General features: G+C 55.6%; 1 protein-coding gene across 14 annotated transcripts in view; it reads right to left on the minus strand.

The window, feature by feature from the left end:
• REEP1 (receptor accessory protein 1) overlaps nucleotides 1-24,395 on the minus strand; it is a 117,412-nt gene that overhangs the window by 14,561 nt on the left and 78,456 nt on the right. For 8 of the 14 annotated variants that reach the window (XM_043512699.1, XM_043512702.1, XM_038400154.2 and 5 more), the window contains one exon: nucleotides 9,136-9,171. The exons of the other annotated variants lie outside the window; for them this stretch is intronic. In XM_043512699.1, the coding sequence (XP_043368634.1) occupies nucleotides 9,136-9,171 (36 nt within the window). The remainder of the gene's footprint in view (nucleotides 1-9,135; nucleotides 9,172-24,395) is intronic. 14 annotated transcript variants of the gene reach the window in all.

A 24,395-nucleotide genomic window follows, 5' to 3' on the forward strand; every position in this document is an offset into this window, starting at 1 on the left:
CTGAGAGTATTTAATAAAAAAAAAAAGAAGCTTTTATTTTAAAAGTGCAAATTCCAAGAAAGCTTGTTTAATATCCCATCAGGGTTTGTGCATTTTCCAGTCACAGCCAGCATCCTCCTACAAACAAGCATGCATCACTGGGGATATTAATTTAACCCTTTCTGAAGATCCCAGGATGGAACCAAGTTGTGATTTCATGGTATCAATGTTCCCTGATGTGATAGCCTGATCTTTCAACAGGGCCTTAATATAGTAGAAGTAAATCAACAATCTTTTCTTTAAAAGCCACTGGAAGGAACTTTGCCAGAAAAGACATACCACTGAGTCTGAGTAAGAAAGGCTGACACAGGAACTGTCAAGAAGACGCATTTTCATGTGTATTGTGGAACCCATTTACAATGGGCTTGGAATCAGTGAAACTGTTCATAGAAAAGGAGGATGAATGTCCTGAATTATATCAGTACTCTGCAGTGTGCAGATTGTGAGGCCAGTTAGAGTAAACAAACTGCATAATTAAGCTGTTCTGTGAAACAAACAGCTCCAGTATAAGAGGGTTCCACTGTAGTCTGATCCTGACAGATCTACTTGCTATCTGGAGTGATTCCAGTGCGTGCTTAGCCCATCCTTTATTCTCTCTCTGAGGAAATCAAGGGGTTGCAGATTAATAAAAATGGGAAAATACATTCCATGACACCTGTAACCAGCTGCATGTCTACTCCTATTCCACTGAAGCCAATGGCAAAACCCTCATCTGCAGCAAAGGGAACAGGACTTTGCCATAAATGTTCTGGCTCATGATACCATTTCCTGTTTTTTAAATTATTTTTAATATCTGTTTCCTGAGTAATGTTTTGTGCTGTGAATGACATTCATGAAGCATTATGCACGGAGCAGAAGCAGCAGATTGTTCCTGCAATGCTGTTTTCCAATAAAAATAATGGTTTTACATTTGGGGCAGGAGCTGTTTTTTATTCTGTGTTTGTGCAGCGCCTAGCACAATGAAGTCCTGGTCCTTACCTCGCCTCTAAGACACTACATTCATGTGAATAAATGAATGAATGATACAGGAGCAGGTTTCCATGAGAAAAAACAATGGAGTCTTACTTGCACTTGCACTGATGCTATTGCTCCCATGGCTACAGCTGCACCATGGCTATAAAGGGGCCTCTAATTTTCCTAGTGTAGACAAGCTTTGTGTGTCTGCTTGTTTAAACAATAAACCCTTTGGGGCTGAGACTATATTTATTCTTGCATCTTGTACAGCATTGAACACAATGTGTATACTAAATGAGGATAAATATGTTATCGTAGTCCTGTCGGTCCCAGGACATTAGAGAGATGAAGTGGGTGAGCTAATATCTTCTATTGAACCAACTTCTGTCAGAGACGGAGACACGTTTTCGAGCTTACACAGAGATCTTCAGGTCTTGGACAAGTACTCAGAGTGTCACAGATAATACAAAAGGGAACAGATTGTTTAGTATAAGTAGGTAACGCATATTTCAAGGGACCATTCAGTCCCTCCAGTCAGGGGAGAAAGTGGGAATGGAGGGTTTGGAGAAGGAAAAGGCAGCTGGGGGGGTTTGTTACAGATTGTTGTAATAAGCCATAAATCCAGTGTCTCTTTCTGTCCATGATTTTTAGTGTCTAGAAAATGTATTAATTTAAACTTCCAGGCTCGTCTTTTCAAGTGTTGTGCAGGTTTCCTTTGAGGATGAGGATTGAGAGGTCAGATTTAGAGTGATGGCTTTGTGAAAAGTGTTCACCTACAGGTGGTGTATTGTGTTTGTCTTTTATCATTTTCCTGTGTGAGTTCGTTCAAAAGCGTAGTGACTGTCAGTTTTCACCCACATAGTTGTTATTGGGGCATTTAGTGTACTGGATGAGGTACACTACATGTTGTGATAGGCATGTGTAGGATCCAGAGAGAACCAGCTTTCAATACAGAAACACACCCCTTGTTGTCACTTACCACCCCCACTGGAACCCATTTGGGGTATCAAACAACTACAACCCACACTTGATGGGGACCCATCCTGAAAGAAACCTTTCCCAACGCCCCTCTTCTGGCCTTCAAACAACACCCCCTGCCTCGCAACCTCTCCAAGCTCATTTTCAGAAGCAAACTCCCCACGGACCAGCACACACCAACTCAAGCCAGCACCAGACCCTGCCAGTAGGACAGATGCAAAACTCGCAGACATCTCTCCAGTGCTATAATGATCAACACCTCTCACAACACACATTTCAAGATCCTGTGCTCTACACATGCCTATCACAACAAGTGGTATACCTCATCCAGTGCACTAAATGCCCCAATAGCAACTATGTGGGTGCAACCAGACAGTCACTACACTCGCCAATGAACTCAGAGAGGAAAATGATAAAAGACAAAACACACCATATCACCTGTGGGTGAACATTTTTCACAAAGCGATCACTCTGTATCTGACCTCTCAGTCCTCATCCTCAAAAGAAACCTGCACAACACTTTCAAAAGATGAACCTGGGAGCCTAAATTCATAACTTTGCTAGACACTAAATATCATGGACTGAATAGAGACCCTGGATTTGTGGTTTATTACAACAATCTACAACCCACTAACAACCTCCCAGCTGCCTTCCCTGCCCCTGCTTCCTGTCCCCCTGATGACTGGAGGGATGTTAACAGGCCACTTCACCTTCAATGGTTCTTTGAAATAAGTGTTAATTAGTTGGCTAAAAAAGAAAAGGAGTACTTGTGGCACCTTAGAGACTAACAAATTTATTAGAGCATAAGCTTTCGTGAGCTACAGCTCACTTCATCGGATGCATTTGGTGGAAAAAACAGAGTAGAGATTTATATACACACACACAGAGAACATGAAACAATGGGTTTATCATACACACTGTAAGGAGAGTGATCACTTAAGATAAGCCATCACCAACAGCAGGGGGGGGAAGGAGGAAAACCTTTCATGGTGACAAGCAGGTAGGCTAATTCCAGCAGTTAACAAGAATATCAGAGGAACAGTGGGGGTGCTCGTTCCCTAATGCCCCTACTCTACTTGCGCTACATTGATGACATCTTCATCATCTGGACCCATGGAAAAGAAGCTCTTGAGGAATTCCACCATGATTTCAACAATTTCCATCCCACCATCAACCTCAGCCTGGACCAGTCCACACAAGAGATCCACTTCCTGGACACTACGGTGCTAATAAGCGATGGTCACATAAACACCACCCTATATCGGAAACCTACTGACCGCTATTCCTACCTACATGCCTCTAGCTTTCATCCAGATCATACCACTCGATCCATTGTCTACAGCCAAGCGCTACGATATAACCGCATTTGCTCCAACCCCTCAGACAGAGACAAACACCTACAAGATCTCTATCATGCATTCCTACAACTACAGTACCCACCTGCTGAAGTGAAGAAACAGATTGACAGAGCCAGAAGAGTACCCAGAAGTCACCTACTACAGGACAGGCCCAACAAAGAAAACAACAGAACGCCACTAGCCATCACCTTCAGCCCCCAACTAAAACCCCTCCAACGCATCATCAAGGATCTACAACCTATCCTGAAGGACGAGCCATCGCTCTCTCAGATCTTGGGAGATAGACCAGTCCTTGCTTACAGACAGCCCCCCAATCTGAAGCAAATACTCACCAGCAACCACACACCACACAACAGAACCACTAACCCAGGAACCTATCCTTGCAACAAAGCCCGTTGCCAACTCTGTCCACATATCTATTCAGGGGATACCATCATAGGGCCTAATCACATCAGCCACACTATCAGAGGCTCCTTCACCTGCGCATCTACCAATGTGATATATGCCATCATGTGCCAGCAATGCCCCTCTGCCATGTACATTGGCCAAACTGGACAGTCTCTACGTAAAAGAATGAATGGACACAAATCAGACGTCAAGAATTATAACATTCAAAAACCAGTTGGAGAACACTTCAATCTCTCTGGTCACTCGATCACAGACCTAAGAGTGGCTATACTTCAACAAAAAAGCTTCAAAAACAGACTCCAACGAGAGACTGCTGAATTGGAATTAATTTGCAAACTGGATACAATTAACTTAGGCTTGAATAGAGACTGGGAATGGATGAGTCATTACACAAAGTAAAACTATTTCCCCATGGTATTTCTCCCTCCCACCCCACCCCCCACTGTTCCTCTGATATTCTTGTTAACTGCTGGAATTAGCCTACCTGCTTGTCACCATGAAAGGTTTTCCTCCTTCCCCCCCCTGCTGTTGGTGATGGCTTATCTTAAGTGATCACTCTCCTTACAGTGTGTATGATAAACCCATTGTTTCATGTTCTCTGTGTGTGTGTATATAAATCTCTACTCTGTTTTTTCCACCAAATGCATCCGATGAAGTGAGCTGTAGCTCACGAAAGCTTATGCTCTAATAAATTTGTTAGTCTCTAAGGTGCCACAAGTACTCCTTTTCTTTTTGAGAATACAGACTAACACGGCTGCTACTCTGAAACCTTAGTTGGCTAAACAATCCGTGCCCCTCACCACCCCCTAAAGCTGGGGCCGGGAGCAGGGCTGTGGCTCCGGGAGGCGGGGACATGGACAGGGACAGGAGTAAGGCAGCTGGGATCCTGCATGTGAGGTTGGCGGCTGGGTGGGACTCTGGGGCTGGCAGCAGAGCCCCCGGGTCCCCGGCAGCTGGGACCCCGCATGCAGGGTCAGCGGCTGGGACACTGCAGCTGAGCAGGACCCCAGGCCTGCAGCAAGCCCCGGGGTGCAGAGCTGGTGGCTGAGTGGGACCGGCAGCTGAGCAGGACCCAGGGCCAGCAGTGGAGCCCCCAAGCAGTAGTGGGGCCAGTGGCCAGGACCCTGGGTGACAGGGGCGCGGAGCCGGCAGCTGGGACCCCAGGCAGAAAACCTGGGGGTGCTGGAGCATCCCACACACCCCTACTTCCCGAGCCTATGCAGCTCTGTGTAAACTCGAAAGCTTGTCTCTCCCACCAACAGAAGTTGGTCAAATAAAAGATATTACCTCACCCACCTTGTCTCAAGGATAAATAACAGTGTAGAAAGACTTAGCATCTCTCAAGCTCTTGTACACAGCTGGGTTGCTTTTCTCCCTGCTTTTTGCAGAATTGAGAAAATACACTCATCTAATTTACTCAGGGACCAGTTCACTATTGCTTTGGAGCCAGAGAAAGGGCAGCTTGTGGAGGCACAAGATGAAACTTATTTTGAATAAGAAAAGGATAATCTTAAAGGCAGTGTGTAAAGTTTAACACAGACCACACATGAACTACTGGGTTTAATAACATGAATAACCCCCGTTCAGTGACTTAAGTAAGATTTCCTCATGGTAGTAAGCTCTATACCTGACAATGTTAAGGATTAAGCCCTTTTTTTTTTTTTATAAGAAACACTTCTGGATTCAAATCGATGTTGTAAGACAAGTTTATACTCCAAACCTAGATTTTCTTAAAGCAATAAGGGCACTTATAAAATCTAATATGAATCACTTTAAACAGTCTTTGTATGGTCCTGCAGTGTTGTTCATTCATTGCAAAACTGTATTAGAACTGCCTGAGAATCAGAAAATGAAACTGAACTTGAAAGAAAAGGAAAAGGAGTACTTGTGGCACCTTAGAGACTAACAAATTTATTAGAACATAAGCTTTAGTGAGCTACAGCTCACATCATCGGATGCATTTAGTGGAAAAAACAGAGGGGAGATTGATATACACACACAGAGAACATGAAACAATGGGTTTATCATACACACTGTAAGGAGAGGTTTCAGAGTAGCAGCCGTGTTAGTCTGTATTCGCAAAAAGAAAAGGAGTACTTGTGGCACCTTAGAGACTAACAAATTTATTAGAGCATAAGCTTTTGTGAGCTACAGCTGTAGCTCACGAAAGCTTATGCTCTAATAAATTTGTTAGTCTCTAAGGTGCCACAAGTACTCCTTTTCTTTTTACTGTAAGGAGAGTGATCACTTAAGATAAGCCATCACCAGCAGCGGGGGGGGGGGGGGGAGGAAAACCTTTCATGGTGACAAGCAAGGTAGGCTATTTCCAGCAGTTAACAAGAATATTTGAGGAACAGTGGGGGGTGGGGTGGGGTGGAGAAATACCATGGGGAAATAGTTTTACTTTGTGTAATGACTCATCCATTCCCAGTCTCTATTCAAGCCTAAATTAATTGTATCCAGTTTGCAAATTAATTCCAATTCAGCAGTCTCTCGTTGGAGTCTGTTTCTGAAGCTTTTTTGATGAAGAATAGCCACCCTCAAGTCTGTAATCGAGTGCCCAGAGAGATTGAAGTGTTCTCCAACTGGTTTTTGAATGTTATAATTCTTTACATCTGATTTGTGTCCATTCATTCTTTTACCTAGAGACTGTCCAGTTTGACCAATGTACATGGCAGAGGGGCATTGCTGGCACATGATGGCATATATCACATTGGTAGATGCGCAGGTGAACGAGCCTCTGATAGTGTGGCTGATGTGATTAGGCCCTATGATGGTGTCCCCTGAATAGATATGTGGACAGAGTTGGCAACGGGCTTTGTTGCAAGGATAGGTTCCTGGGTTGGTGGTTCTGTTGTGTGGTGTGTGATTGCTGGTATTTGCTTCAGATTGGGGGGCTGTCTGTAAGCAAGGACTGGTCCATCTCCCAAGATCTGTGAGAGTGATGGGTCGTCCTTCTGGATAGGTTGTAGATCCTTGATGATGCGTTGGAGAGGTTTTAGTTGGGGGCTGAAGGTGATGGCTAGTGGCGTTCTGTTATTTTCTTTGTTGGGCCTGTCCTGTAGTAGGTGACTTCTGGGTACTCTTCTGGCTCTGTCAATCTGTTTCTTCACTTCAGCAGGTGGGTACTGTAGTTGTAGGAATGCATGATAGGGATCTGTAGGTGTTTGTCTCTGTCTGAGGGGTTGGAGCAAATGCGGTTATATCGTAGAGCTTGGCTGTAGACAATGGATCGTGTGGTATGATCTGGATGAAAGCTAGAGGCATGTAGTAGGTTTCCAATATAGGGTGGTGCCAGCCAGTGGGAGCTGCGATTGGCTGAACCTGCGGACGCGGCAGGTAAACAAACCGGCCCGGCCCACCAGCGGCTTTCCCTGAACAAGCGGCACCCCTAGTTTGGGAATCACTGTTTTAATGTGTTTGCTTTTAACTTGCACAGAATTTTTTTGAAGTGTTTTTTGTTATTGAATAAAACTCTATTGTTTGGAAAATAATTCATCTTTTATTAGTTTCCAACATATGCTGCAGAATGGCTGGTGATATTGAAAGCACCCACCCTCTTGTGATTGTACACTTCGACACAACTCAGAGGCGCAGAGACAAACATAGTGTGATAATCATAAATGTGCAGCAAGCATCACAAAATTAATAGGTGCATTGAAACTGTTATATCCATAGACATGCACCAAGCACCACACAATGCCTAACAGACCCTCAAACTGCAGAGCTAGGTAGAGCGCAGTGCACCACAACACATCAATGCAGCTCACTATTAAAATGCTCTTTAAAGCCTCCCTGAGCCATACTGTTCTGCATTGAGCTCTCCCGAAATCCCTTGTGTCTGGCTGTTCATACTCAGCAGACTGCTGCTCCATCTCTGCTCTCCACCCTGGCAGCAACTTTTCCCCCTTTGCTTCAATCTACCAAAAGCGCATTCAACTGTCATTCTGCCCAGCTGGGCCAATAGTTGAATCTTTCCTTGGTGCTGTCAAGGTGGCCTGTGTACGGGAATAAAGGGGTTGGTTGGATCACTATTGGCATTTCAACATCACCAATGGGATTCTGCCGGTCGGGAAGCAATATCCCTGGCTTTAGCGTTCTGAACAGTCCTGTGTTCTTAAGATGTGAGCGTCATGCCCCTTTCCTGACCAGCCAACACTGAGGTCAGTGAAACGTCTCTGGTGATCCACCTGCACTTGAATAACCATAGAAAACAGGTTTCAGAGTAGCAGCCGTGTTAGTCTGTATTCGCAAAAAGAAAAGGAGTACTTGTGGCACCTTAGAGACTAACAAATTTATTTGAACATAAGCTTTTGTGAGCTACAGCTCACTTCATCGGATGCATTCGGATGAAGTGAGCTGTAGCTCACAAAAGCTTATGCTCAAATAAATTTGTTAGTCTCTAAGGTGCCATAAGTACTCCTTTTCTTTTAACCACAGAAAAGTATCCATTTCTGTTGACATACTATGTGGCAAGGTGGTCTGGTGCCAAAATAGGGATATGCATGCTGTCTATCGCGCCACTGCAATTCGGGAACCCCATTGCTGCAAATCCATTCATTATACCCTGCACATTGCCTAGAGTCACAGTCCTGCATAGCAGGAGATGATTAATGGCCCTGCACATTTGCATGACAACAGCCCCCACAGTGTATTTTCCAACTCCAAAATGATTTCCCACTGGTAGCAATCCAGTGTTGCAAGTTTCCATAGTGCAATCGCCACTCACTTCTCCACTGTCAGTGCAGCTCTCATTCTGGTGTCCCTGTGCTGGAGATCCAGGAATGTGGCCTTGTGCATCCGTACATTCTGCAGCCACTTCTGCAGCTTATTTCACAGTCCTGAGTGATGTAGCGAGGTCAATCTAAGTTTTAGGTATAGACCAGGTCTACGTTGGAGAAATTTGTGCTGGTGTAAATGCATCTACGTAGTGACATCTGGCAAACCCCTAGTGTAGACACACTGCACCAGTGCAACACGAGGCTGGGACTGGTGTGATGTACCCTGGTAATTTACTCTTGCTTAGTCACAATCACAGCAGAGCAAGCCCTGTTTTACATTGGCACAATGTATCTATGCTGGGGATTTGCACTGGTTGAGCAACAGTGGCACAAAACTTCCCAATATCCGCAGAGTTGAAGTCAAAGCTCTCCACACCCTCTGTAATGCAGGTCAATAAGTGAAAGAAAGAGTTCACGGAAATGCATGGTTAGCAACAAAACACACACAGCGCAACCCCGAGTCTCGTTTTTCACAGTTACAAACTCATTCATTGTTGCCTCAGCCTTATTCATTTGTCCTCTTTGTTAAGAAAGCCAGGGAGCAAGAATAAAAACAGCAAGACATCACAGGTGAACGCAGCCGTGCGCACAAAGGATGCATGGAATCCAGCACTCACCTCTGAGGATTCGGCACACCGAACAACATGAGCACACTGAAAGAAGAGCTGAATGTTAAGAATCAATTGTGCTGCATCAACAATAACACTTAGAAAGCACTTGACTTTTCTTCCCCAGCTCTGTACAATCATGACTCAGTCTTGTGAGGTAGGTTTCAAGGTAGATAAGTGTTACCATCTCCATGTAACAATGGGGGGACAGACACAGAGATGTAAATGCTTTACTAAAGGCCACGGCAGCTAGGGAGTGGTAGAGCAGGGGTTAGGTACAGAAGTTCCAGGCTCCCAGTCCTGTGCTCAGACCACTAGACAACACTGCCCTCTGACAAGCCTTTAATAGTCTCTGTAAGACTGAATAAGCCACGCTGCACACAACATGTGGAAGTTATACGAGAATAACCGCACAGCTCCATAATGTAGGGTTTGCATCCATACAGATCTATTTAATTCAATAGATTTACAGAGGAGTTATGTTGGAAGCACTGGTTTAGTCATTCACCCAGCTTCTGAGCATTACATCAGAATGGTCATTACTATCACTACAAATCAGACATGGACAGAGTGTCAAAATCTTCATCTCACAAGGACACAACAGGCTGTACTTCAGTGGTGTTACACTTGGGATGAAAATGGTCCAGGGAGTTCTACAGAACCCTTCAGTCCCAAAGCACTGGTAAGTTACAAGTTGTGACCTTCACCTGCAGGCAAGTGGCACCTGTCTTTTAAAACATCTGAGAAATTGCTCCCAGTCTGGTCCTTACCATGTATGCCCCCAACTGATCCCTATACATGGTGTGATGGGGCAAGGCCAGATGGCTATGGAAGAGTAGTCTTATTGGGATCCGGGAAGTGGGCGGGCGAGGCCCGTCCACTGCTAAAGGATCCCCCCTAGCCTAAAAGGGGGATCCACAGGACCTAGATGCCCAAAAAATTCCGGGGGACAACTAATAAAATAACAGGGACAAGAGTGCGGTCAAAGGGTCAAAAGAAGGGAACCGGACGGGGACACTGAGCAGAGAACCCCGGACAGCGCCCACTGCTCCTCAAAGGCGTCAAGGGAGTCAGAGGACGCCGCCCAGAGGAACTCTGCCCGGATACGTGAACGGACCGAGGATCGGAAATAGGCCCTACAGTCACAGGAGACTCCATCGGCCAACCTCCTCACTCTGGTTTTGTAGATGGCCATTTTAGCTAGGGCCAGGAGGAGGTTGACCAGGAGATCCCGGGACTTTGTGGGGCCACGGATAGGGAGTACATAAATGAGAAGGTGAGGGGAGAAGTGCAACCAAAAACTTAATAAGATATTGGTGAGGAGCCGGAATAGGGGCTGCAGCCTGGCACACTCCAAGTAGACATGTGCCAGGGTATCCCTCATGCCGCAAAAGGGGCAGGTGTCTGGGATTGTGGTGAACCGCGCCAAGTACACGCCCGTGCTCACGGCTCCGTGAAGGAGCCGCCAACTGACATCCCCGGCGGGCTTTGGGACTATAGGCTGGCCCACCGGGGCTCTTCACCCTCCAAAGGTGGCAGGAGGTCCCGCCATTCTGTATCGGGGCGGGACACGAGGGTGCGGGCGTGAAGGGTGTGGAGCATGAGCGTGTAGAGATGTTTTCTTGGCGCGGTTTGAAAACAGACTGGCTGCATCTCGTGCAGCCGGCTTCTAGTGAAGGGGTGAAGGGATGGGTTGGGTCCACGGGGCAGGGGTCCAATTAAAAGGTCTGGTGGGCCTGGGGTAGTGGGTGGGCGGGGCATGCCCTCGTGCAGGACCCGGTCGAGATAAACCCGAGCAGTGGGCGGCAAAGCGGCCTTCACCTCCTGAAGGGGAGTACAAGGTCTGGAAAGCCCCATGCGCTGAGCGAATGTTAGGGGATCCAGCCAGTCTCCCCGGTCATAGTCCAGGAGGTCTCTGACTCTTGTGACCTCTGCCAGGACCAAACTCTGGCGCACTGAGCGGGACTCCGCCACCTGCAAACGGAGCTGGGGGTTGTGTAGCAGGGGCTCCGCGAGGAGATCTGCCCCCTCGGTGGCTGCCACGGACCTGCTCGTTGTAAAGAGTTTCCAGGTCCGGAGGAGGTCCTGGTAGAAGACCGGCAGCCCGGAGAGGTCTCGCAGAAGACCTCTCGGATGGAGATAAAGGAGCTGCCGGTCGTATCGGAGCCCTCGGAAGCGGCGCAGGAAGGCGTGCCTCAGTATGCTCCACGCCGGACTACCTGCACCATAAAGGAGCCTCTGCAGGGTCTGGAGGCGGAAGACATGGACCTGAGTAAGCAGACATTTTAGGCCCTGCCCTCCCTCCTCCACAGGTAGATGGAGAACCCCTGCAGGGACCCAGTGCAGTCCTGACCAAAAGAACTCCAGAATCGATGTCCGCAGGTTGGTCAGGAAAGCCGGGGCCGGGACCAGGGTGTTGAGCCGGTACCAAAGCATGGACAGGACTAGTTGATTAAGCACTAACGCTCTCCCTCGAAGGGAGAGGCACCGGAGTAGTCCTGTCCATTTCCGGAGCCGCTCTATCACCCCACCCTCTAAATTCTGCCAGTTCTCCGGCGGACAGGGATGCGTGGCAGAAAGGTAAACGCCCAGATAGAGCAGTGGACCCGTGCTCCACCGGATGGCTTGAAGTGAGGGTGGGCGGGGGCTCGCCTGCCGCCAGTCCCCTACCACCAAGCCAGAGCTCTTGACCCAGTTGACCCGTGCAGAGGAGGCTGCTGAATAGATGGCCTGGCAAGCCTCCACCCGCAACAAGTCGCCCGGGTCCTGGACCATGAGGAGCACGTCATCAGCGTACGCCGACAGGACCAGCCGCAGCTCCGGCTCCCTCAGCACCAACCCTGTCAACCTTCTTCGGAGGAGACAGAGGAAGGGCTCGATCGCCAGAGCGTACAGCTGGCCTGAGAGGGGGCACCCCTGCCGTACTCCTCGCCCGAAGCTGACCGGTTCGGTCAGGGTCCAGTTGAGCCTTACCAGACACTCTGCGGAAGCGTACAGCACCCGGAGAAAGTTCACAAACCTGGGTCCGAAGCCAAACGCCTGCAGAGTGCTCAGGAGATACCCGTGATCCATCCTGTCGAACGCCTTCTCCTGATCTAAGGACAGGAGGGCGAACGACAGACCATCCCTACACCCAAGTTCCAATAGGTCCCGGACCAGATATAGGTTGTCGAAGATGCTGCGGCCCGGGACGGTGTAGGTCTGATCTGGGTGGACCACGTCCGCCAGCACGGACCCTAGCCTCAGGGAGATGGCCACGATTTTGTAGTCCGTGCTGAGGAGCGAGACGGGACGCCAATTTCGTAAATCGCGGAGGTCCCCCTTCTTCGGCAATAAGGCCAGCACGGCTCGCCTGCACGAAAGAGGGAGGACCCCGCTCTGCAAAGACTCGGCCCAGACGGTGACTAGGTCTGGGCCCAGGATGTCCCAGAACACGCGGTAGAACTCCACGGTCAGCCCGTCCATGCCCGGAGATTTATTGGTGGGCATGCGACGGAGGGCTTCCGAGAACTCGGCCAGAGTGAGGGGCAGCTCTAGCCGGTCTCGGTCGCCCACGCTGACCGTCGGGAGCTCCTCCCACAGCACTCTGCAAGCGTTAGGATCGGTCGGCTCCGGGGAGAATAGGCTTGCGTAGAAGGCTCTCGCCCTCTCGCACATCTCCACCGGATCCGTGAGGGGGGTGCCATCTTCTGCCAGTAGGCAGATGATATGTTTCTTAGCCCCCCTCTTTTTTTCCAGGGTGTAGAAGAAGCGGGAGCCGCAATCCATCTCCCGAAGGAGACGGATGCGGGATCGAACAAAGGCACCCCGGGCCCGATGGTCTTCGAGGCTCCGGAGCTCCTCCCGCTTCTCCCGGCACGCTCCGCAGAGGGGTGGATCCTCGGGGCTGGCGGCCAGACGCCTCTCCAGCTCTAAGACCTCCCGTTCCAACTGCTCTATCGCTGCATCCCTCCGTCGGCTGGTGCCCCGGGTGTAGTCACGGCAGAAGAGCCGGGCGCGCACCTTCCTTACGTCCCACCACCGCCGTGCCGAGGGAAAGGCACGCCGCTGCCCTCGCCAGGCCAGCCAGAACTCCCGGAAGGACGCCACGAAGCCCGCATCCTCCAGCAAGCTGTTGTTAAAATGCCAATAGGCCGGCCCCGGCCTCTCCGCGCAGAGGGAGGCTGTCACGGTGGCTATGTGATGGTCAGAAAATGGGGCCGGCCGGATGCTGGAGGAGTGGGCTCGTGTAAGATGAAAGCGTGATAAATAAATGCGGTCCAACCGGGAGTGGCGCGACCGATGGGCCTCCACCCGGACAAAGGTGAACGTGGAAGTGTCATCCGGGTGGTGGTCGCGCCAGACGTCCACCAGGGAGTGGTGTTCGACTATCTCCTGGAGGACGGCGACGGCAGCCGGGCTCTTCTCGATTCCCGAGCGGTCCCGTTCCTCAAGGGTGATGTTAAAGTCCCCTCCCAGGACCAGGCACTCCTGAGGATCCAAGGTGCCGAGGAAGGCGGATGCCTGCTGATAGAATTGCAGCCGCTCTGGGCTCGCTGCTGGGGCATAGATGTTGACGAGGTTGACTACGAGCCCCTCGATTTGGACCCGGAGGTGCAGCAAGCGACCCGGCACAGCCTCGGCGACCCCCAGCACCTCGGGCCGTAGGTCGGGGGAGAACAGGGTCGCCACTCCACCCGTATGAACTGTGAGGTGGCTAAAGTAGACCCTGTCTCCCCAATCCAGCCGCCAGCTGTCTTCGGCGGTCGGATCCGTATGGGTCTCCTGCAGGAAAACCACAGAGTACCTCCCCTCTCGAAGGAAGGAGAGCACCTGGGACCTGCGGAGACCCATCTTACAGCCACGGGTGTTCAATGTTGCGATGGTAAAGGGTGCCATGAGGAGGGCTGGGGGATCCTCGCCGGCAGGAATGCTCGTGGCTCCCGGCGGGCCGCGTAGCAGTCCGTGACCCACCCCGTAGGTGAGTAAGGAGTCACGGAAGTGGCGGACCCGCTGGTAGGCCGCGGCGCCCTGTCTCCCGGTCCTTTTCCCCTCCCCCATGAGGGCCCTTGCGGCCCGGAGGATTTGATTAAAGTCCCCCCATCGCTGGAGGGCAAGCTGGACTTTGTTGCGGGAGCCACGGACGTCTTCTAGGAACTCCCGCAACTCCTCTCGCAGCGCATGGGGGGCTGGGGTTATGGTCTGGTTGCTTCCCGATGGGGCCCTTGGTACAGCCCCCTGGCCTAGCGAGATGGGCAGACAGGGTGCGGACCCCCGACGGGGCTCCTGATGGATTGACCTGAATGCTGGGGCGATAGGGGGCGGCGGAGGGAGGATAGCAGCCCCTGGTGGGTCGGGACGGGCAAACACAAAGGCCATTCCCTGGGAGTCATCTGTTGGAAAGGGGAAGGAGACTGTCCCAGGGGTGGCAATAATATCTCGGGAGGTGGGCGGGAGAAGGGCAGGGGCAGGGGTAGAGGTGAGAGTCTGGGTCAGGAGAGGGCTCTCACCGATGCCGGGCGCAAGCTGTCCGGTGGATTTGGCAGCCACGGCATCAGGAGGTGGACTTTCTTCTGTAGGGTCCTCTCCCGGAAAGGAGGTCGAATGCTCCTCACCAGCGAGGGATGCCCCTGGTGGCTCAGGTTCCAGCCGCGTGGCACTGGCCGTCGCCTCAACTGGCTCGGTGGCTCTCAGCAGGGTGCCTTCTGCAGCCGGGTTGATGGAGGAGTCCAGGGGCTCCTCGGAGGTGGGAGCAGAAGCAACGGTTAGGGGGAGGGAGTATGGGGAAAGGGGGGCTGGAAAGAAGTCGCCCAGATCGAGGCCCGCTGGCATAGGATCGTCCTCCCCCTGGGTGACCGGGGTCAGACCCAGGGCCTCAATCTCCTCATATATAGAGGGGAAATTATTTTCCGCTACCCCAGGATTCTCCCCGCCGGCACCTGATGCGATGGTTACTTTGGGGCACACTGGGGTTTCAGATGATGCCTCGGGGGTCTTGGAGGGGAGGGACTCCCGTGGAGGGGAGATACCGCCTTCCAGTGCTGCCACGTCTTCCCCAGCCGGCACCGGTGGATGGAGCACACCCGTGGGTAGAGCGGAAGGCTCGGCATCGGTGCCCCCCTTCCTGGTCTTCCGGGGGGCCTCCGCATCAGATGGGAGGAGCGGAGCTCGAGCCTTCCGCTTGCCCCGCTTCCCCTGGACTAGGGCCCAGCCCTCCATGGCATCATCCGGGGGCTGGCTAGCAGGGGTTGTGTCAGGGGGCAGAGGCGATGGCTCAGGGACTCGAGGGGGTAACGGTGGGGCAGCACAAGGGAGGAAAGATTCCCCTTGGGGCGGGCCCTCTCCCATGCTTGGCGCTGTCCCTGCCGCACCCTCCTCCACAGGCCTCGCCAGATTGCAAGCAGCGGTGGCGGGGTTCTCCCGCTCGTCTGAGCATAGTGGGGGAGGTGCCCCTTGGGCCCGAGCGGGAGCAATGGTGGACTGGGAAGGAGGAGGGGCGGTTTCGGGCACCGGGCAGCCAGGGGCGTTGGCGATGACGGGGCCAGTGCCCTGCCGGGGCTCGGGGATCCTGGATGGCCCTTCTTCCCGGGCCAGGGGGCAGTCCCTCCGGACGTGCCCCATCGCCCGGCAGAGGTAGCACCGGGCCTCCCCCGTGGAATAATGCACCCTGTAAGGGGTCCCCTGGTAGGGGACTAGGAAGGACCCCTCGAGTGCCTCTCCGTCGCGTGCCGCTGGCGGCAGTTGAAGCTGCACTTGCCGGCGGAAGGAGAGGACGTGACGGAGGGCGGGGTCTTTGCAGCCCAACGGGAGAGGGCTGATGACAGAGATGGGCTTCCCCAGGGTAGAAAGGGCGGGTAAGAGGGCGGCATTGGGGAGAAAGGGAGGGACGGAGGTTAGGACCAGGCGGACGCCCAGGTCCTCTCGCGGCTCTAAAGGGACGAACACGCCCCCGACCGCCAGGCCCTTCTCCACCGCCTCCTGGGCGGCGGCCTCCGATGCTAAGAAGAAGACGACCTTGCCATACATTTTGGAGGCCGCCACAATGGCTGTGGGCCCCACCACCCTCGCCAACGCCCGCACATAGGTTTCCACGTGGGGTGAGGCGGACACCAGGAGGCAACGAACGCCGTGCTTCCTGGTCATGGTGGGAAAGGGGCCCCGGCCGCTATAGATGGTAGCGGAGGCGGTGGGCTGGAGAAATGATGTAGCGGCAGGCGGGGGGGGCTGCCGCCACCTGGGCGTATGCTCTGGGGGCCGGGGGAGGGACACCTGCAGAGCTGGTGGAGGGAACAGCGGGGAGGGGCGCCCCAGCTGGAGATGGGGCCGGGGCATTGGGGGCAGCCCCTGCCATGGAGGGCCTGGTCTTTTTAGCGGGGCCCTTCCCCTTCTTCTTCCCCTGGCCCTTCCCGCCGGCTGGGAGGACTCCCCCCAAATCTGAGGGGGTGATAGACGTGGCAGCAGTGGAGGTCACCCCGGTGCCCGTCGCTGCTGGTGCCCCAGCGGGGGCGATGGCAGATGGTTTGACAGCGGACGTAGAAGCTTGGGGGGGGTGACAGAGGGGCAGGCGGGGGAGGGAGAGCTCGGGCTACTGGAGAGGTCTCACCCGTCTCATCCCCCGCCATCATGAGCAAGGAGGAAAGGGGGACACCAAAAGGAGGAGGGGAGAGGGGAAACAGGTCGACCACTCCTCCCCGCTAGGCTGCAGGCAGGGGAGGAGGGCGCCAAAAGGGGTGGGCTGGACGGGGGGCAATCAGGGGTTAGGGGTCAGTCACCGACACAAGGTGGAATACCGGCTCCTCTTGGTGCACTAGGGGAGGGGGGGATATAACAACATTGCGGGTGCAGTGAAGAGGGTTGCAACTGAAATGGGGAATTGCACAAGCGCATGGGAGGGGGCATGGGCACACAGAGCGAGGGGCTAAGCGGTCTGGGGGTAGAACAGGGAAACCAAGGGGCTAGCTTCAGAGGCTGGGGCGGGGCAAACAAACAAAGGCTGCAGAAGGAAATGGGCGGGGCAGGCAAACAAACTGAAGCTAGTAAGGGGGCTAGAGCAAAAGAGGAGGCAAAGTAAGTGGCAAATGGGGCAGGTAGTAAAGGGCAAAGCTGGGGGGGTAGGCAGTCCGGGGGGGGCACATGTGCCCATGTGCACTTGCACAAATCTTTTTTAGCTGGCTGCTGCTTCTGGCCCAAAGGGTGGAAATAGGGCGTGGCAAGCCAAGCAAGCAGCTGAGTCCAGAGGCAGGAGCTGAGGCAGATGGTATACAGCCAGTGGGGGTGGTGGAGGGGGCAGCGGTGGTAGTAATAGTGGTGGGGGTTGGGGGGGACACACAGATGGATCGGGGGGCAGCTCCACGCCACACCCCCGGTGTCCCTACAAACACAGTCAAAACCCCCACCACAAGAGCACAGTTTGAAAATTACTCAGTCTTAGGGCCCCCTCCACGGTGGTCTGCAAAGTCTCTAGGTGCTGCCCCACTGGCAGATGATCCTCTTCTTCTCCTCCTCGGGCTTCAGCAGCTCCAGGCAGCGGCCTCTGCAGCAGCAGCAGCTCCAGGAACTCCAGGTGGTCGTCCAGGCAGGCAGAATGGACCCCTCTCAGGTGGTGGTGCTGGTGGTGGTATCCGCAACAGCAGTGGCTGGGGTCCCTCACTCCTCCTCTCTGGGGAGTGGACTAGCAGCCCCCTCCCCACCCCAGGGCTGCAGTTGGAGCAGTAGCAGCACCCAAGAGTGGGGGGTCCAGCAGCCAAGTAGCAGAGAATGGGGGTTATCTGGCCCAGCCAGGGGAGCAGCTGGGAGAGCTTAGGGCCTAGCAGGAGGAGTAGCAGCTTCCCACCTCCCTCCTAGCTAGAAGGCTATGGGAGAGTCGTCTTATTGGGATCCGGGAAGTGGGCGGGCGAAGCCCGTCCACTGCTAAAGGGTCCCCCCCAGCCTAAAAGGGGGATCCACAGGACCTAGATACCCAAAAAATTCCGGGGGACAACTAATAAAATAACAGGGACAGGAGTGCGGTCAAAGGGTCAAAAGAAGGGAACCGGACGGGGACACCGAGCAGAGAACCCCGGACAGAGCCCACTGCTCCTCAAAGGCGTCAAGGGAGTCAGAGGACGCCGCCCAGAGGAACTCTGCCCGGATACGTGAACGGACCGAGGATCGGAAATAGGCCCCACAGTCACAGGAGACTCCATCGGCCAACCTCCTCACTCTGGTTTTGTAGATGGCCATTTTAGCTAGGGCCAGGAGGAGGTTGACCAGGAGATCCCGGGGCTTTGTGGGGCCACGGATAGGGAGTGCATAAATGAGAAGGTGAGGGGAGAAGTGCAACCAAAAACGTAATAAGATATTGGTGAGGAGCCGGAATAGGGGCTGCAGCCTGGCACACTCCAGGTAGACATGTGCCAGGGTATCCCTCACGCCGCAAAAGGGGCAGGTGTCTGGGATCGTGGTGAACCGCGCCAAGTACACGCCCGTGCTCACGGCTCCGTGAAGGAGCCGCCAACTGACATCCCCGGCGGGCTTTGGGACTAAGATGGAATATAGGCTGGCCCACCGGGGCTCTTCACCCTCCAAAGGTGGCAGGAGGTCCCGCCATTTTGTATCGGGGCGGGACACGAGGGTGCGGGCGTGAAGGGTGTGGAACACGAGCGTGTAGAGATGTTTTCTTGGCGCGGTTTGAAAACAGACCGGCTGCATCTCGTGCAGCCGGCTTCTAGTGAAGGGGTGAAGGGATCGGTTGGGTCCACGGGGGAGGGGTCCAATTAAAAGGTCCGGCGGGCCTGGGGTAGTGGGTGGGCGGGGCATGCCCTCGTGCAGGACCCGGTCGAGATAAACCCGAGCAGCGGGCGGCAAAGCGGCCTTCACCTCCTGAAGTATGCGTCGGGGAGTACAAGGTCTGGAAGCCCCATGCGCTGAGCGAAGGTTAGGGGATCCAGCCAGTCTCCCCGGTCATAGTCCAGGAGGTCTCCGATTCTTGTGACCTCTGCCAGGACCAACCTCTGGCGCACCGAGCGGGACTCCGCCACCTGCAAACGGAGCTGGGGGTTGTGTAGCAGGGGCTCCGCGAGGAGATCTGCCCCCTCGGTGGCCGCCACGGACCTGCTCGTTGTAAAGAGTTTCCAGGTCCGGAGGAGGTCCTGGTAGAAGACCGGCAGCCCGGAGAGGTCTCGCGGAAGACCTCTCGGATGGAGATAAAGGAGCTGCCGGTCGTATCGGAGCCCTCGGAAGCGGCGCAGGAAGGCGTGCGCCAGTATGCTCCACGCCGGACTACCTGCACCATAAAGGAGCCTCTGCAGGGTCTGGAGGCGGAAGACATGGACCTGAGTAAGCAGACATTTGAGGCCCTGCCCTCCCTCCTCCACAGGTAGATGGAGAACCCCTGCAGGGACCCAGTGCAGTCCTGACCAAAAGAACTCCAGAATCGATGTCCGCAGGTTGGTCAGGAAAGCCGGGGCCGGGACCAGGGTGTTGAGCCGGTACCAAAGCATGGACAGGACTAGTTGATTAAGCACTAACGCTCTCCCTCGAAGGGAGAGGCACCGGAGCAGTCCTGTCCATTTCCGGAGCCGCTCTATCACCCCGCCCTCTAAATTCTGCCAGTTCTCCGGCGGAGAGGGATGCGTGGCAGAAAGGTAAACGCCCAGATAGAGCAGCGGACCCGTGCTCCACCGGATGGCTTGAAGCGCGGGTGGGCGGGGGCTCGCCTGCCGCCAGTCCCCTACCACCAAGCCAGAGCTCTTGACCCAGTTGACCCGCGCAGAGGAGGCTGCTGAATAGATGGCCTGGCAAGCCTCCACTCGCACCAAGTCGCCCGGGTCCTGGACCATGAGGAGCACGTCATCAGCGTACGCCGACAGGACCAGCCGCAGCTCCGGCTCCCTCAGCACCAACCCTGTCAACCTCCTTCGGAGGAGACAGAGGAAGGGCTCGATCGCCAGAGCGTAGAGCTGGCCTGAGAGGGGGCACCCCTGCCGTACTCCTCGCCCGAAGTTGACCGGTTCGGTCAGGGTCCAGTTGAGTCTTACCAGACACTCTGCGGAAGCGTACAGCACCCGGAGAAAGTTCACAAATCTGGGTCCGAAGCCAAATGCCTGCAGAGTGCTCAGGAGATACCCGTGATCCATCCTGTCGAACGCCTTCTCTTGATCTAAGGACAGGAGGGCGAACGACAGACCATCCCTACACCCAAGTTCCAATAGGTCCCGGACCAGATATAGGTTGTCGAAGATACTGCGGCCCGGGACGGTGTAGGTCTGGTCTGGGTGGACCACGTCCGCCAGCACGGACCCTAGCCTCAGGGAGATGGCTTTTGCCACGATTTTGTAGTCCGTGCTGAGGAGCGAGACGGGACGCCAATTTCGTAAATCGCGGAGGTCCCCCTTCTTCGGCAATAAGGCGAGCACGGCTCGCCTGCACGAAAGAGGGAGGACCCCGCTCTGCAAAGACTCGGCCCAGACGGTGACTAGGTCTGGGCCCAGGACATCCCAGAACACGCGGTAGAACTCCACGGTCAGCCCGTCCATGCCCGGAGATTTATTGGTGGGCATGCGACGGAGGGCTTCCGAGAACTCGGCCAGAGTGAGAGGCAGCTCTAGCCGGTCTCGGTCGCCCGTGCTGACCGTCGGGAGCTCCTCCCACAGCACTCTGCAAGCGTTAGGATCGGTCGGCTCCGGGGAGAAAAGGCTTGCGTAGAAGGCTCTCGCCCTCTCGCACATCTCCACCGGATCCGTGAGGGGGGTGCCATCCTCAGTCAGTAGGCAGATGATATGTTTCTTAGCCCCCCTCTTTTTTTCCAGGGCGTAGAAGAAGCGGGAGCCGCAATCCATCTCCCGAAGGAGACGGATGCGGGATCGAACAAAGGCACCCCGGGCCCGATGGTCCTCGAGGCTCCGGAGCTCCTCCCGCTTCTCCCGGCACGCTCCGCAGAGGGTTGGATCCTCGGGGCTGGCGGCCAGACGCCTCTCCAGCTCTAAGACCTCCCGTTCCAACTGCTCTATCGCTGCATCCCTCCGTCGGCTGGTGCCCCGGGTGTAGTCACGGCAGAAGAGCCGGGCGCGCACCTTCCCTACGTCCCACCACCGCCGTGCCGAGGGAAAGGCACGCCGCTGCCCTCGCCAGGCCAGCCAGAACTCCCGGAAGGACGCCACGAAGCCCGCATCCTCCAGCAAGCTGTTGTTAAAATGCCAATAGGCCGGCCCCGGCCTCTCCGCGCAGAGGGAGGCTGTCACGGTGGCTATGTGATGGTCCGAAAATGGGGCCGGCCGGATGCTGGAGGAGTGGGCTCGTGTAAGATGAAAGCGTGATAAATAAATGCGGTCCAACCGGGAGTGGCGCGACCGATGGGCCTCCACCCGGACAAAGGTGAACGTGGAAGCGTCATCCGGGTGGTGGTCGCGCCAGACGTCCACCAGGGAGTGGTGTTCGACTATCTCCTGGAGGACGGCCACGGCGGCCTGGCTCTTCTCGGTTCCCGAGCGGTCCCGTTCCTCAAGGGTGATGTTAAAGTCCCCTCCCAGGACCAGGCACTCCTGAGGATCCAAGGTGCCGAGGAAGGCGGATGCCTGCTGATAGAATTGCAGCCGCTCCGGGCTCGCTGCTGGGGCATAGATGTTGACGAGGTTGACTACGAGCCCCTCCATTTGGACCCGGAGGTGCAGCAGGCGACCCGGCACAGCCTCGGCGACCCCCAGCACCTCGGGCCGTAGGTCGGGGGAGAACAGGGTCGCCACTCCACCCGTATGAACTGTGAGGTGGCTAAAGTAGACCCTGTCCCCCCAATCCAGCCGCCAGCTGTCTTCGGCGGTCGGATCCGTATGGGTCTCCTGCAGGAAAACCACAGAGTACCTCCCCTCTTGAAGGAAGGAGAGCACCTGGGACCTGCGGAGACCCATCTTACAGCCACGGGTGTTCAATGTTGCGATGGTAAAGGGTGCCATGAGGAGGGCTGGGGGGGATCCTCGCCGGCAGGGATGCTCGTGGCTCCCGGCGGGCCGCGTAGCAGTCCGTGACCCACCCCGTAGGTGAGTAAGGAGTCACGGAAGTGGCGGACCCGCTGGTAGGCCGCGGCGCCCTGTCTCCCGGTCCTTTTCCCCTCCCCCATGAGGGCCCTTGCGGCCCGGAGGATTTGATTAAAGTCCCCCCATCGCTGGAGGGCAAGCTGGACTTTGTTGCGGGAGCCACGGACGTCTTCTAGGAACTCCCGCAACTCCTCTCGCAGCGCATGGGGGGCTGGGGTTATGGTCTGGTTGCTTCCCGATGGGGCCCTTGGTACAGTCCCCTGGCCCAGCGGGACGGGCAGACAGGGTGCGGACCCCCGACGGGGCTCTTGATGGGTTGACCTGAATGCTGGGGCGATAGGGGGCGGCGGAGGGAGGATAGCAGCCCCTGGTGGGTCGGGACGGGCAAACACAAAGGCCATTCCCTGGGAGTCATCTGTTGGAAAGGGGAAGGAGACTGTCCCAGGGGTGGCAATAATATCTCGGGAGGTGGGCGGCAGAAGGGCAGGGGCAGGGGTAAAGATGAGATTCTGGGTCGGGAGAGGGCTCTCACCGATGCCGGGCGCAAGCTGTCTGGTGGATTTGGCAGCCACGGCATCAGGAGGTGGACTTTCTTCTGTAGGGTCCTCTCCCGGAAAGGAGGTCGAATGCTCCTCACCAGCGAGGGATGCCCCTGGTGGCTCAGGTTCCAGCCGCGTGGCACTGGCCGTCGCCTCAACTGGCTCGGTGGCTCTCAGCAGGGTGCCTTCTGCAGCCGGGTTGATGGAGGAGTCCAGGGGCTCCTCGGAGGTGGGAGCAGAAGCGACGGTTACGGGGAGGGAGTATGGGGAAAGGGGGGCTGGAAAGAAGTCGCCCAGATCGAGGCCCGCTGGCATAGGATCGTCCTCCCCCTGGGTGACCGGGGTCAGACCCAGGGCCTCGATCTCCTCATATATAGAGGGGAAATTGTTTTCCGCTACCCCAGGATTCTCCCCGCCGGCACCTGACGCGATGGTTACTTTGGGGCACACTGGGGTTTCAGATGGTGCCTCGGGGGTCTTGGAGGGGAGGGACTCCCGTGGAGGGGAGATACCGTCTTCCAGTGCTGCCACGTCTTCCCCAGCCGGCTCTGGTGGGTGGAACACACCCGTGGGTAGAGCGGAAGGCTCGGCATCTGTGCCCCCCTTCCTGGTCTTCCGGGGGGCCTCCGCATCAGATGGGAGGAGCGGAGCTCGAGCCTTCCGCTTGCCCCGCTTCCCCTGGACTAGGGCCCAGCCCTCCATGGCATCATCCGGGGGCTGGCTAGCAGGGGTTGTGTCAGGGGGCAGAGGCCATGGCTCAGGGACTCGAGGGGGTAACGGTGGGGCAGCACAAGGGAGGGAAGATTCCCCTTGGGGCGGGCCCTCTCCCTTGCTTGGCGCTGTCCCTGCCGCACCCTCCTCCACAGGCCCCGCCAGATTGCAAGCAGCGGGGGCGGGGTTCTCCCGCTCGTCTGGGCATAGTGGGGGAGGTGCCCTTTGGGCCTGAGCGGGAGCAATGGTGGACTGGGAAGGAGGAGGGGCGGTTTCGGGCACCGGGCAGCCAGGGGCGTTGGCGATGACGGGGCCAGTGCCCTGCCGGGGCTCGGGGATCCTGGATGGCCCTTCTTCCCGTGCCAGGGGGCAGTCCCTCCGGACGTGCCCCATCGCCCGGCAGAGGTAGCACCGGGCCTCCCCAGTGGAATAATGCACCCTGTAACGGGCCCCCTGGTAGGGGACTAGGAAGGACCCCTCCAGTGCCTCTCCGTCGCGCGCCGCCGGCAGCAGTTGAAGCTGCACTTGCCGGCGGAAGGAGAGGACGTGACGGAGGGCGGGGTCTTTGCAGCCCAACGGGAGAGGGCTGATGACAGAGATGGGCTTTCCCAAGGTAGAAAGGGCGGGTAACAGGGCGGCATTGGGGAGAAAGGGAGGGACGGAGGTCAGGACCAGGCGGACGCCCAGATCCTCTAGCGGCTCTAAGGGGACGAACACGCCCCCCACCGCCAGGCCCTTCTCCACCGCCTCCTGGGCGGCGGCCTCCGATGCTAAGAAGAAGACGACCTTGCCATACATTTTGGAGGCCGCCACAATGGCCGTGGGCCCCACCACCCTCGCCAATGCCCGCACATAGGTCTCCACGTGGGGTGAGGCGGGCACCAGGAGGCAACGGACGCCGTGCTTCCTGGTCATGGTGGGAAAGGGGCCCCGGCCGCTATAGATGGTAGCGGAGGCGGTGGGCTGGAGAAATGACGTAGCGGCAGGCGGGGGGGCTGCCGCCACCTGGGCGTATGCTCTGGGGGCCGGG

Source organism: Dermochelys coriacea, chromosome 4 (genome assembly GCF_009764565.3).
Source record: "Dermochelys coriacea isolate rDerCor1 chromosome 4, rDerCor1.pri.v4, whole genome shotgun sequence".
Taxonomy (NCBI): domain Eukaryota; kingdom Metazoa; phylum Chordata; order Testudines; family Dermochelyidae; genus Dermochelys; species Dermochelys coriacea.